The 15,630-nt window shown below is 36.7% G+C and overlaps 1 protein-coding gene across 1 annotated transcript; it reads right to left on the bottom strand.

Moving 5' to 3' along the window:
• Positions 1–1,277: 1,277 nt before the first annotated feature.
• On the bottom strand, positions 1,278–14,521 carry LOC123546006 (mucin-5AC-like). The gene is made up of 5 exons (XM_045332194.2): positions 14,136–14,521; positions 8,307–8,478; positions 6,712–6,932; positions 5,771–6,040; positions 1,278–3,259 (listed from the first exon to the last, which is right to left on the bottom strand). The coding sequence occupies exons 1-5, from the start codon at positions 14,185–14,187 to the stop codon at positions 2,307–2,309; spliced, it is 1,668 nt and encodes a 555-aa protein (XP_045188129.2). The 5' UTR covers positions 14,188–14,521; the 3' UTR covers positions 1,278–2,306.
• Positions 14,522–15,630: the final 1,109 nt, after the last annotated feature.

Below are 15,630 nucleotides of genomic sequence, written 5' to 3'. Positions count from 1 at the left end.
GTTAAAGATATCTCTTTAGTTAACATATTTACATTAATCAGTTCCTATTTATATCTTGCATTTAACTAATATCATATTTTATTTGATACTCAACTTTTCTCAACTGCCATATCTTCTTCGTGTCACAGACAAAATATAAACACTCAAATGAATCTAAGTGTTTTTTTTTATTTTAAAAAATTGCCTTCGGTGATTTTGAAACAACACGGCAAAATATGTATTAAACACAACATTTGAGCTAATTTATTACTGTACCCAAACTAGAAATATTAAAATTTCATGTTGAATTCTGTATGATATATTTTAATAAATCTATTTCTAGTTAAGTTGTAAATATCACAATATCATTAGTTTAGTTTGAGCTCGATTGTGATGAAAGCTTAAAGCTTAGTTGAATCACTCTCAAGTCCACTTCCTGGAAAAGCCAGTACCTGTGACATATGAGGTCATAGTCGTGACGCCAGTGGGGCTTGAACCCACGAATCCCGGATTGAGCGGCTGACACCTTAACCACTAGACCACTGCTCACGTTGAGGAATAGTAATATAAGAATTGAGTTCACACATTCATATACGAGGCCTGTGTGGCTGAGTGGTTAAAGTCGCAGACTTTACAACACTTGCCAGCTTGATTAAGGTGTAGAATTTTTCATGTGAGAAAGCCATCCAGTTAGCGTACGGTATGTCGGTGGTTCTAGCCAGGTACCCATATGTGTCTGAAATATTGCCCGGAGGTGATTCCGTGGTTTTTCCTCCCATCAAGAGCTAGAAAATCGCCGTATAACCTATAACTGTGTCGTTGTGATTTTATCCACCCCCAACCCAACCCATTAACGTTGCATTCATTTTCTATACCAATAATCGAAATAATAATAGATAATTATATTTCACATTTGGCAATATCATAATTATACAGAAGTTTTGAAGATAATGCCGCAACGATTTCATGTATACATTACTTTCAAATTCGTCAGTTTGACAAGAAATTTAGCTAGCAGAGCACGTGCATTTAACGACATCAAAACGACGCCATATTATATTACTTTAAGAGTGGATTTTATTTCGTTTACATTTTCACTTTGTAGCATCGTTTACGATTTTAAGACAACGTAGCTCATTGTGGGTTCTATTAGTGCTTTCGTTCCTTTTTGAGTCGGGTCTTCATGTAGTTTTGTTTGTCTAGACAAGCTTGCCATAGTGTGTGGCGTAGTTAAGGAATATTCCACATAACGTTTTACTCTGTCCTCGGTTAGAATATATCGGTAACAATCTCAGTGGTGAAAATAATTGTGCCATACTGACCAATCACATACCGTAACTATAGATCTGCTCCAAATCCACTTAAAGAGATTCAGATTTGCCATTATATCTTACGATAGTACAGTACACGTTTTACAAATACCTTTCCTTCCATTATTTCTTTATCTCTAAAGTACAAAAAGTGAACTTTCAGAAAAAAAGATGGAAATATAAATTATCAAAATCTTAATAGTAAGAATGTACTTTGTCACAAACAGATATTTCCTACGAATAAGATCGATTTTCTCAAGACAACATGTGAAGCTGACGTCCTGTATTCATATGCCGGAGTTATGACGCTGGTATCCTGTTATCATATGTTGAAGTTGTGGAGCTGAAATCCTGTAATCGTATATTGAAGTTGCGGAAACTGATATTCTGTAATCATACGTTGAAGTTGTGGAGCTGATACCCTGTAATCGTATCTTGAAGTTGTGGAGCTGATATCCTGTAATCGTATATTGAAGTTGTGGAAACTAATATTCTGTAATCATACGTTGAAGTTGTGGATCTGATATCCTTTAATCGTATATTGAAGTTACGGAAACTGATATTCTGTAATCATACGTTGAAGCTGTAGAGCTGATATCCTGTAATCGTATATTGAAATTGTGGAGCTGATATCCTGTAATCGTATACTGAATTTGTGGAGCTGCTATCTTGTAGTCATAATGTTGAAGTTACAGAGCTGATTTCCTGTAATCATAGGTTGAAGTTGCGGAGGTGATATCCTGTTATTAGATAGTGGGAATGCAAAGCTGTTGTCTTATGATTATATGTTGGCTTTGTGAAATTGGTGACTGGACAAAGTCCAAGTATTATCAAAATTGTTTTTAAATAACTTTAGGTAACAAAAGGCTATGTTGACTTGACAAATATGTTTGTTTTATTGAAATACAACAGGTTCTGTTGCAGGCATTACGATAACGGGTTTCCCTATTACCAAACAACCTTTTATTTAAAAGATTGATATCCTATCACATTCAAAATGATAATATAGAATCTTTGTTATAGTGCCGAATCTTCTTCCTCTAAATGGTCGACGGATTTTGATGAAAAGACTTTTTCCTGTGTGATATATTTAAAAAACCTGATTCCATCCGAAACAAACATTAGTCCGAACACTATACAAATAAAAGCGATGGCAACATAACCTACGGATTTAGCAACCACCCTGTTATCTTGAGCACTTGTTTTCTTTCTGACAGTTGCAGAAAGTTTAGTTTTGTCTACTCGTAGTTTAACAACAAGATATTCAACCTTTTCTTCTGTAGTCATATTTAACCATGCCGGATCAGACTTGTAATCACCTATAAATTTAGACAAATCTGAGCATCCGCATGTACAAGCTGAAGATGTAGACGTTATAGCATCTGTTGCTGTGCTTGAAGTTGTTGGTGCGGCGGTTGTAGTTGAAGGGGCGGCAGTTTTAGTGGCGGATGCAGCGGTTGTAGTTGTGGGTGCCGCGGTTGTAGTTGTTGGTGCTGCGGTTGCTGTTGATGCGGCGGTTGTAGATGTTGGTGCGGCGGTTGTAGTTGTAGGGGCCGCGGTTGTAATTGTAGGGGCCGCGGTTGTTGGTGTGGCGGTTGTAGTTGTTGGTGCGGCGGTTGTAGTTGTAGGGGTCGCGGTTGTAGTTGTAGGGGCCGCAGTTGTTGGTGCCGCGGTTGTATGTGTAGGGGCCGCGGTTGTAGTTGTTGGTGCGGCGGTTGTAGTTGTAGGGGCCGCGGTTGTAGTTGTTGGTTCGGCGGTTGTGGTTGTAGGGGCCGCGGGTGTAGTTGTTGGTGCCGCGGTTGTAGTTGTAGGGGCGGCGGTTGTAGTTGTGAGTGCTTCAGTTGTTGTTGTCGATGTTGTTGTTGGTACGGTAGTAGTTGTTGTTTGATCAGTGTAAGGAGAACAAATCTCAGTTGGTGTAGCGCTATTGTCTTCACCAACCGATGTATCGTCTGCTGTGTCTAATGTCTCTGTTTGGAAAAAACAAACAAAAGAAAAAATGAGCTACACATTCTGATATAAATGCTTTACGTTTACTAGATTTACTAGATTTAATCTAGTTTTAAAAGCAAATACCAATTCTGTGTCAGTTTTTTTTTATAGATGTCTCCATAATTTTGTAAGTACCAAACATATATCAGACTACACATCATTCAACATGTCTCCAAGAAAAACCCGAAGGAAGTTTGAATCTAATAATTATATCGTTTTTATACTAAGATGGATAACTACCGAATAGAAAATGCCGCTCCGCTACATAAAATGTGCCTCTGCGATAAGGAACATTGAGATAATGATGCCAGATAAATTTCCAGTTAGCCTATTCCGTATGCACAGAACTTGTTTACTGAACCTTGCGTTTTAAGTGAGTAATACGTGATAGGAATGGGCTGGTACATTTTATCGTTCACGACCATAGTTCTCATAACACACCTAGGGGTAGGGGAGCATGATTCTGATAAAGGCCCGATTTATTTCCCTATAAAACAAAGAAGACTGAAATTGTGTGTTAATATGCAACACATACACAGTCTGTAAGTCACAGTTATAACGTCATAGCGCCAAACGTCATGTAGCGACGCGCTGTAGAAAAAAAAACAACAACACAGAACAGGCAAATAGCTGATGAATCTTCAAACATTAAGGCAATAATCCTTGATAACGTGCTAGAATTGAAGTAATATATCTCATTTGGTGGTTTGCTCTTGAATAAAATCAATGTTTGCCGTTCAGATGCGTAGATTATATCACTCGTGCTGCGCCCTCGTGTTATAATTCCTTTGCAATGATTTTATTCAACAACAAATCACTAAATGAGCTAAAATATTTCTTAAACAAAGAAGATTGAAACTGTGTGTTAATATCCAACACAAGTACTGTTTATACGTCACTTCTATTACGTCATAGTATCAAACGCCATAACGGCGAGCTGAAAAAATTACACACACAAAGCAGGCAAATATTTGGTGATTATCTCCAAAGAATGTTGATAATAATCCTTGATAACGTGTTAAAATCGAAATAATATCTCTCAAACAGTGTTTTGCTTTTAAACAAAATCATTGTTTGTCGTTCAGCTGCTGCACCCTCGTCACGGATAGAATTCCTTCTCGTCTGAACTCCAACCAATTATTTTATTCAATGACAAATCACTAAATGAGATATAATACGAATATTTCTTAAACAATGGCATTTTCTTTCTGGCCTTGTACCAGTGTTCTGCTCCAATAATGATATTCCCCCGATATGTCGTCAGGGTTTATATCAACTGATGTCAGTTTTCTTTTTGCATTATATAGATTCTATTTAGAGCTCATGTAAAATTATTTTTTCACACATTGAGAGATTTACGGGTACTTTTAAAATATTTTCGTGTTATTATTCAGCACCAAAATCAACATATAAAGTAAACAACTGGTATATGCATAGTAAAGATATATTCACATTTATGGCATACACCTTCAAAATTTCGCATGTTTACATTGCAAATAAACTGACAAGTTTCAATTTATTTTGCAGTTTTAGGGGGTATACTTAAGAAATGAAATGATTTTTTCGGTGCTCATGCGAAATGAACGACAGAATAGGATCGGCAAATCCATGAATCGCGATTCATGTTTAATTTGCCGATCCTATTCTGTCGTTCATTTCGCATGAACACCGAACACCGAAAAAAAATAGTTTCATTTCTTATACATGTATTTACATTATAATTCCTTTCCATTTGTAAACAAGATAATAGCTGCGACGTCATCTAAGGAACGTTCTCCCTGACTATACGCAGACGCCGTCAAAACAGCGGTCGGTTATTACATAATTTTCAATGGAAAAGAATAGGGCGAATGTAAATATTATAAATTGCATTCTAATATGACTAGCAATGCTTAAACATCACAACGATATTATGTTGATATTAAGCGCCATGTATGCATCTGGAAATAGCGCTTTCAAATTTGATCAAATATTGTATTTAACAGCATGTTTAAAACGAAATGTCACATTGCAAAACTGTCTTGATCAGTTTACACACATACTGAGTTGGTTATTCGCTTTGCAGAATAATTTGCCATCATGTTCGCCAACATGAACTCTTCCGCAAGACGTATTACCATTTCCGGTCCTGGCGTGTATAAACAAAGGAGCGTGACAACCTGCTATTCGGCGCGATGCATGCGCGAAGAAACAGTTCTGTCATATTTGATCTAAATTTTACATTTAAAATATTAGAATTGAAATAATTTATAGCAAAACCGTGTTTGAATACTATTTATATACTCGGGCGGTTATACGTCGTTCGAAATAATTCAACTCGGGCTGCGAACTCGTGAAATTATTACGCCTGACGTATAACCGCCCATCGCGTATAAATAGAGTTAAAACACGGTCTTGCTATAAATAATTTCTTAAATCAAACTGCATGTAGATGATTGAATCTTCAAAAATTGTAATGCTCATATACACAAACAAATACATTTCCTTACTTGAATAGCATATTTTTATGGACATGTCAGTGGAGCTTGTGTCATACGTTGCCGAATCAGTAAAATAGAACGGATCGTCGGCAAAATATAAAGCACAGTAGTTTGACCCGAGTGCGGAGTAGAAATTTAGACCCCAGCAATTGCGATTGTTTTCTGTTTTGACCAGACATTTTGATTCGCACGCATCTTTATCAAGTGTTGTCATGGTAACCAATGTAAAATCTATGGTTTTAGTAGGAACTCCAGTTCTTCTGTTAAACAAACAGTCATCTGAAAAAACACAAAAAATGCCTTGGTAAATCAGTCTGCTAACATCAATTTTCATACTATTCTTTAGGAATTGTATACCATCAAGTTAATTGGCAAGAATCTTATCATAAAACAGCAATGGCTTATATTATTATTCGCGTTAACAGAAACTTACTGTAAACATGTAGCGTTAAAATAATTATCTAGGTGACAAATGTTATGAATGCAATTGTTTATATACAGGAACTAATACCTGGATGTGTTTCATCGTGTGGAGGCGGAAGTATTTTCGTACTCAAAATCAAGTACTGCTTAACGAATCGTCAAATTACTGTGGCGGTTGTAATAGTAAACGTTTTCCATTGATAACGTTCTGTTTAAATGCATGTATCCCTGTCCAAGTGAATTTATTACAATTATTCTACTATTAACATGCATTTCATTTTCAACTGAATTATGACAGATATCATACAATCTTCCCTGTTCAGGAATATTTTCATATCTTCCCGTTTCTAATCGAATCCGGGCTACACCACATCTAAACTTAACCAGTGCTGCTCGTTGTTTAATTGGTAAAAAGACATAAACTTACTCTTCAGTCTGAAGCTTTTGTTTAATGCGATATGAAAAATACAAAAAACTTGACCAGATGAACACACTAGTACAATAGTCCCTATGTATACATTGTTTACCTCCTAGTTTCTCACACACAAATCTGTGGTCATGGTCACACTGATGTGTTTTCCAGCCTATACCATTTTTATCCGACTGAACACATTTCATTTTGCTTGTATCTTTGGGTTCAGCATTATCTTTATAGTTTCTGTATTCTAGCCAGAAACAATTAGTCCAGGCGAAGACATCGCTTGTACCAGCGGCTGGATAGTGAAGACCTATCCATGCATCTTCGTTTCTAAAATGAAGACGTACATATCCAACATATTTAAGTCAAAATGTCCGGCGAATTAATGGCTTAGCATCTTTCATATGTATATAAACAGTGGGGCTAAAAAAACATTCAAACAAAACAGGAATTATGGAATCTATTTCAAAACAATTATACCCGAAAATTAAATGATGCGTGCATATCCTTCATATGGCGTAAGGTAGGCAAACCCGTCGTTGTTGTGCCTACGGCACATTTTGTACACGACAGAACGAAACCGCGCCATGAACAAGAATGAAAACCATATTATTGTCCTTTTGTATAAATTTATGCTGGAAAGGTCTTAACGTAAAATGCACTGATTCGTGAAAATGGGTACTAGTTACATAAATGGTTCCTCAAAAGTATTTAATATAAATACCGTGCCACTTTAAATTAATTGCAATTACAAAATCCATTTAACATAATTTATACAATATACTATGTCAAAATTGCTGAACGATAGGGCCTTAGCTGTACTATATAGCAGTTAATATATTTTTCAAAGCAAAGTTTCTATATTCCTAATGAGGACGTGTCGCTTTGGAGGAAAAGCCACGGAGTACAAACGCACCGACGGATATTCGAATCAATCTGCGATCTCCTAGTTATAGATATACAATAATATAATTAACATTTTAAAGATTTTAGAAAATCTATTTGACAAAAATAATTAGTATGTCAGTTTACCAAACCGATGATCGAAAAAGGCTTCCCGTACAGTGTTGTTATATTTTCTGGTCTTTTGATCTCATGGAGTACATCCATCTTTACCTTGACAGAATTCCGCTTAAGCCGATGCTAGTGGGTGTGAGAGGTGTTGCACATTTCATTACCTCTTATGAACAGACTCAATCAAACCGAGTCTGCTGTTATGTTATTTGGTTGCATTCTATTCACAAGATAGGAAATTTACCTTTTTCATCAAAATTTGAATTAAATATTGAATTACTTTTAAATAAATGTTTGGAAAATAAAACACAAAATAATAGTCAATGTATTTTGTGATTTTCTTGTTTTTAGATCATTTATGTAACAATAATTGCATCGGAAGCGGTATTACATATAAATGGAGTTATTTATTTACTGTTAACATATTAGTTCTTATTAAGTATGATTTTATACAATATTTCATTTTTACACATTAACCTAAACTACCGTTTTAGAGTACTGTCTAAGAAAAGTCATGAACAAAAATATTAGTAAATATATATTAATTTACATAAAGAAAGAACGAAAAGACGACATGAAAACGGTTACCGTTGCGTATTTACCTAGGTGTTTTCAAGACAATAAATAAATGATAGAATCTCAATTTGTGTGCAGATATAAAACCATTAAATGAGATGAATACCAACTTACATATTCCAATAAGTCTTGTACTTTTCGAGAACAGTAGTTCTCTCTGTGGAATCCTCTACATATAGTGTGCCTCCACCGTTCTCGCAGATTTTTTCTGCCTCGTTCCAAGACCGGTCATAATCGTGGAATGTTACCGTCACCTGTTTGTTGCTTACTGTTATCATTTGGATTTCTTAAAAAAAATCAAAGGAAACAAGTTTCAAATGTATTTGCGGTACAGTGCTGTCAATGATGAAAAAATGTGAGAATGGTTTCAAACAAACGTTGAACTGGTCAACCAATAAAAATCTTTATAATATTTGATCAACAAATGACACGATGCAATCGTCAGGTCATATAGAAAGTATAATATTTCACATTGCCAGTAAAACACAACGGTCTACGCCTTATGTATTTGACTACGGCAATATATCTGTATTAAATACATTGCTAGAACTGCAATAGCAAGACAAATGTCTGTATAGACTGACATCAGTCGTTAGAGTCATTAAATGTAAAGCACCTGGCTATAAAATCAATCCTCTCTTATACCACTTTATGAAAAAATTTACAATATCTCTTGCCTCTGCTTGAGATGAGCCTAGAGAGAAAAAGTTTTTCTGAGAAAATATCAGTGTCTGTATGAAGAAATTAATATTATTACAGATTATTTGATCTCAACAGACTTTGTAAGTCTAATGTCTGTACTGCAGAGATCGCTAGAAATGAGATAGCAAGACAAATATCTGTACTGGAGAGATCGCTAAAAATGCGATGGCAAGACATAGGCCTGTCCTGGAGAAATCGCTAGAAATGCGATAGCAGGACAAAGTTTTATACTGGAGAGATCACTAGAAATTCGATAGCAACACAAAAGTATATATGAAAGAGATTGCTAGAAATGCGACGGTAAGACAAAGGTCTGCATTAGAGAGATCACTGGAAATGCGATGGCAAGACATAGGCCTATACTGGAGAGATAGCTAGAAATGCGATTTCAAGACATAGGCATGTCCCAGAGAAATCGCTAGAACTGCGATAGCAAGACAAATATCTATACTGGAGAGATCGCTAGAAATGCGATAGCAATGCAAAAGTATATATGAAAGAGATCGCTTGAAATGCGATAGCAAGACAAAGGTCTGAATTAGAGAAATCGCCTGAAATGCGATAGCAAGACAAAGGTATTTATGAGAGAAATTTCTAGAAATGCGATAGCAAGACAAATGTTTGTACAAGAGAGATGGTTATAAATGTGATAGCACGACAAACGGCTGTACTAGGGAGATACCTAGAAATGCCACAGCAAGACAAAGGTCTATACTACAGAGATCGCCAGAAATGCGATAACAAGACAAAGGTCTATACTACAGAGATCGCTAGAAATGCGATAGCAAGACAAAGGTCTATACTACAGAGATCGCTAGAAATGCGATAGCAAGACAAAGACCAGGTCAAAGAGATTGCTAGAAATGCGATAGCAAGAAAAAGGTCCGCTCTAAAGAGATACTACAAATGCGACAAAAGTATGTACAAGAGAGATTACTAGAAATGCTTTAGCAAGACAAATGTATATATGAAAGAGATTGCTAGAAATGCAATAGCAAGACAAAGGTCTAGTGTATAATAAAGATGGCTATAGAAATGCGATAGTTAGACAAATGTTTGAACTAGAGTGATTGCTAAAATGTGATAGCAATACAAATGCCTGTACTAGAAAGTTTGCCAAATTGAGATAGCAAGACAAATTTTTGTATGACAGAAGTTTCTAAAATGTGACAGCAAAAGACATGTTTCACTTAGAGAAATTGTTAAAATGCGAAAGCAAGACAAATGTAAATATTAAAGAGATCGTTAGAAAGTCGACAGCAAGACAAAATTTTGCACTAGATTGATTTCTAGAAAGGCGATTGCAAGAAAAAAACGCCTGTATAAAATGAAGACTGCTAGAAACGTGACAGAAGGACAAATATCCTTATTAGAGTGATTGTTTGAAATGAGATAGCTAGACAAAGGAATCTAAATGTATGGAACGGCGCATCTGTCTCATGTCTAGAATATTCATGTTACCGTCAGAGTGCGTTGTTAACTTGTCAAAATAGCGTCTTACTATTCAGAAAATCTATGTTATCAGGTCTACGTATGTTGTTAACGTACCAAAACCAGTACCTTTTTATGTTTAAAAGCTACCTGTTAAAGTACTTTGTTGTCTTATTTACTATGTTAACAAGATGTCTAGGAACCTTTTTTACAAAACCTAAGGCGATCCAAAACAACAGCTTCTTCAATCTAAGGGGGCAACGTACTAAGATTTCTGTAAATCATAACTATACTAGAGCTGCTTTTGAGAAAAGCGCATGTCTCCCACAACTGCCTAATCATCAATAAAATTCATATTTTGTGTTCATCAAACTTTGTGCGAAACGTCGTTATTGAAAGTACATGCCGAGTTCTGCATGACATCTAGGCTAGTAGGAAGGAGCGTACACAAGACAAAAAATGCTAATTTTAGATACACAATAACTTGCTAGAGTCCTACGATTCTGTTTGACTTTAAGACTACTTAATTTTGCTGCCCGGAAGGGGCAGGTCACTGCTAGACGATAGCTCTACTTTGTGTAGTATGCGCATTCTGAAGTTTTTAATGTAAGCACAAGAAAGTAAAAAATCTATAAGTTTATTACTGTGATTCCCGTATTAGATTTTATTTAAATAATATTTCAAACTGTAATAATTATTTGCTAATATTTGATTGTCCTGTGTGATTATTGGTGAACTTCCGGACGAAGACATGTATAATGACCCGAGGGTCGCAGGCCCGAATGTCTGTATTCACTTTAGTAATGTATTTACTACGCTTTTCACTATTGGTAAGAGTTTGATAGTTTTATGCAGTCGCAATCGAGATAACGTGATCTAAAATAGTTTACTTGTAACGCCAAAAGTACAGTGACAAGCGGCTGAAAGCTTTACCATGTCTTTGTTCTGTTTTATACGGAATCCTGTTGGAGCCATTTATAATGTCGCCATTGCGTTTGTGGGGTCGACACACGACAACGCGAAGTGATATAGCGACATTACGAAGTGACACCCGACAACAGCAAACGACGGCGACAATTCCAAACGACAATGTCGCGATATCCACTTTGAAATGTCGCCTTTCAAAAGCACGATATATCGCGATGTCACTTCTTGTTGTCGAGCGTCGTATCGCATTGTCGCTATGCACTTGGTAATGTCGCGATGTCACTTCGCGTTGTCGTGTGTCGACCCTGCAAACGCGACGGCGACATTATCAAACGACAATCGATAATCACAAACGACGCTCGACAACGCGAAGCGACATTTTCCAAATGTCGTATCGTATGTCGCGTGTCGCGGGTTTGGGTGAGGGTCGATGCGCGACAATTCCAAACGATACACGACACGCGAAGTGACACTCGACAATACGAAACGACATTTTCATAATGTCGTATCGCATGTCGCCCGTCTACCGGTGAAAGGGTAAGATAAGTAGCTGTTTTTCCGTACTTTTCCGTAGTACTACGTAAAATGTCCATGTCTTTCATTAACTTCAAATAATTGTAGAATGTTCCAAACACAAGATATTTTAATGAAATAACTTTTATAAATTAAATTCAAACATTGTCTAAACGGTTATGTAACTTGTATAATTTGACGCCGACGGTTTCGTCGGAGGACCGTCTCAAAATGTATCAGTTTTCGTGAAAATATGCATACTTCTTCATATATTAAATAGAGGGTCCATATCTTCATAAAATGATCAAACTTGTTATATGCGGTAGGGTGCTGGCCAAGACTAAGCTGACCCGACCCGGGGAGCCATTAGAATTGCTCCAATGGTGTTATTGGACTCAGTGAATGTAGTGCTTGGGTTTTCAGGACTGTCTTGACTGCTCTGACAAGTTCATATTTTGAGAATATTACCGGAATGTGACCTATGACCTTGACCCCTAGCCGACCGGGTTTGGATCTGACGTGGCTTTTTTCTCTAGGTACTGACTTGCCCTTTGCAACAAGGTATCATTTATTAAAATCGGACATCAGGTTATGAAGATATGGCTCCTCAGACAAGGACCAACCCTCTATTAATATATGAAGAAGTATGCATATTTTCACGAAAACTGATACATTTTGAGACGGTCCTCCGACGAAACCGTCGGCGTTAAATTATACAAGTTATATATCCGTTTAGACAATGTTTGAATTAATATACAAAAGTTATTTCATTAAGATATCTTGTGTTTGGAACATTCTACAATTATTTACTGTTAATGAAAAACATGGACATTTTACGTACGGAAAAGTACGGAAATACAGCTACTTATCTTACCCTTTCACCGGTAGACGGGCGACATGCGATACGAAATTATGAAAATGTCGTTTCGTATTGTCGAGTGTCACTTCGCGTGTCGTGTATCGTTTGGAATTGTCGCGCGTCGACCCTCACCCAAACCCGCGACACGCGACATACGATACGACATTTGGAAAATGTCGCTTCGCGTTGTCGAGCGTCGTTTGTGATTATCGCATGGCGTTTGATAATGTCGCCGTAGCGTTTGCAGGGTCGATACACGACAACGCGAAATGACATCGCGACATTACGAAGTGACATAGCGACAATGCGATACGACGCTCGACAACAAGAAGTGACATCGCGATATATCGTGTTTATGAAAGGCGACATTTCAAAGTGGATATCGCGACATTGTCGTTTGGGATTGTCGCCGTCGTTTGCGATTGTCGGGTGTCACTTCGTAATGTCGCTATGTCACTTCGCGTTGTCATGTGTCGACCCCACAAACGCGACGGCGACATTATAAATGGCCCCAACAGGATTCCGTGGTTTTACGACTAGAAACACATAATGATAAAATTCACTGTCGCTCAAAACATAAACACCGCTGCATCTTGAACGTGGGAAAATTGAGTAATACAACACTTGCATGGGGGCGACAAGTCAATCTTCGATTGCGTAAAGAAATACAGATTTATTGAAAAATAAATATATTTATGCAAGTACGGGACGGTACGGGTTTTAATATTATTCAATTGCGGAGCACGAAAAGCTTACGCGCAAATTATCAACAACTTCAAAATTGATACTTATACCAAATATCAATTACTCCTCATTTAAATGGGTCAACAGTGTTGTTGTACTTATAAAATAGACTGGCCCGGTTTATAGGTTGGTCAGGGCTACGGATATGCGATATGTATTGTATTTTGTCATTATTTTTGAGCATGGATCCCCTTCAGTCCATGTTTACAAACACGTTTGTTTATTTTATGAGGAGTAAGTGATGAACTGATAAATATTGGTATTATGCATTCATAGCAACAATTCAATTAGCTTAAACATCATTTGGTGTATATGTACATGATTTTGTTTTATTTGTATAAAAAGTCATAGCTCCGCTTAAAGATAAAATAGATAACCGCCTCGATAGCCAAGTGGTAGAACGTCCGCTTCGAGTACGAGAGGTCATGGGTCCGATCCCCGGCCGCGTCATACCATAGATGTGAAAAACGGTACCAGTAGCTCACTTGCTTGGCGCTCAGCATTGAATGGGAAACTGGCCTTTTAATTCATACCCTCGTGGCGACGGATTCCATCAGGAATGAGGTGTCGAGAGTGATTAATATAAGGTTTCACAATCGACCTAAAATAAATTAGTTTAAACTAAAGATAAAATAACAGGTTCAGGCCATCAACTGATTCATCTCCATATAGCTATACTTTATTACTAAATTGAATATCAGCTTCTCGTTTTCAGATAGGCGAGAACATTCTCGGTTAAATGATAACCCTGGTAAATGATATATTACCTTTTATTTTGGCAAGTGTGCACAAGATAAATATTTTCAGAAAGAACGTCATGCTGTTACGAAGACAGGATCCTTCCCAGTCATTCTGATATCAAACCATGTCACTTTCGCAACTGAAAATAAAAAAAAAATAGTTATAAAAGCAGGAATAATGACTTTTGGTTTATGACAGAGAAGCCATATGTAACCATACATTTACATGCACCAACATTACTCCACTAAGAACAGTCATGACCCCTACATTTCCTCACTAATCCTAATCATAGCTAAAACAAGAACATTAACTTCTGAAGTATGTTCTCTTATGGGCAAAATCCTATCATGACGTTCACAAATATAAAGCATTTAACGTAAAAAAAAAATCATATTTCAAAATGTTTACACCCTCAGCCATTCATAATCACATTTGTGTTTACCTATAACTTATTGTGCAAGTTCGATGGGTTAGGACGTCTTCAGTAATTTGCCATTTATTTACCACACATGCCCAATTTTTTTTTCCACTGACCACAGTCTAGCATAATAACGTCTTTGCCGGCCAATGCTAATAATTTTTAGAGAGAATGTTTATACCAGTAAGATCTAAATCAACCAAATCGGACGGGTGGTCTAGAGTTATGTGCTCCTGATTTATAAAAATGACACATACATTTTTAATAGCCTAGCAACTTCATTTCTTCATCATTTCTAATTTTATTCATAAGAACACCTAAAAGATCGTGTAACATTTTAAATATGTACCGCATAAAGACCAGTGGGTCTAAATGCTTATGCAATACATTCCCGATCGATCGGAAAAGCCATATTCCACTACTTTTACGCTCTAGGTCTCCCTGTCAAAATATAAATGACAGTTTTATAGTTTTATAGGGCACAGTACGTAAAAACTGGTGTCATAATGAATGCTATTCCAGAGTGAAAAGAGAAAAAAGTACGCAAACAAAATAGCATTTGCACGTACCAGAGTCATATAATACAACCTACTAGTATTGGAAGATCCTTTGGAAGCATGGAACGCAACTAAACATACTATGCATGTCACATACAAAAAACATGCACATCCCTACAAGGGACGATACGCATGAACATGATTAATGAAAGTGCATGAGTCTAATAACATAATGGTGCACCCATACCAGAGTCAAATATAGTATAATGCACTCATATCAGCTTAATATCATCAAATAAAGAATGCCGCACATTACCATAGTCGAATAAGCTATACTAAAATAGGCACCTAACGCACTTACCAGAGTCCAAAAATACACGATACACATGTGTCAGGGTTAAATAAGATAGGTTACGTATCTAATGAAGGAAGTTCATTTAGGTCAGATATACAATGAGCAAAACAACATACGATACGCACGTATCAGAATCAAGTAGGATACGCACGTACTATGGTCAAATAAAGATAGGACATATCACAGCAAGTAAAGTACAATTCGTATGTATCTGACTCAAATGAGCAATGATACGCTTGTGCTCGAGTCAA

This window comes from Mercenaria mercenaria, chromosome 9, assembly GCF_021730395.1.
Source record: "Mercenaria mercenaria strain notata chromosome 9, MADL_Memer_1, whole genome shotgun sequence".
Lineage (NCBI taxonomy): Eukaryota > Metazoa > Mollusca > Bivalvia > Venerida > Veneridae > Mercenaria > Mercenaria mercenaria.
The sequence above is the reverse complement of the archived record's forward strand: the minus strand, read 5'-3'. Positions and strand labels throughout refer to the sequence as shown.

What these genes read in the sequence shown, in the direction of transcription:
- LOC123546006 (XM_045332194.2), bottom strand. Translation starts at nt 14,187, where the DNA reads ATGACGTTCTTTCTGAAAATATTTATCTTGTGCACACTTGCCAAAATA. An exon ending in CACACTTGCCAAAATAAAAG is followed by an intron (nt 8,479 to 14,135) that starts GTAATATATCAT and finishes ATTTTTTTTAAG; the next exon opens with AAATCCAAATGATAACAGTA. An exon ending in CATAAAAATATGCTATTCAA is followed by an intron (nt 3,260 to 5,770) that starts GTAAGGAAATGT and finishes TTTTCCAAACAG; the next exon opens with AGACATTAGACACAGCAGAC.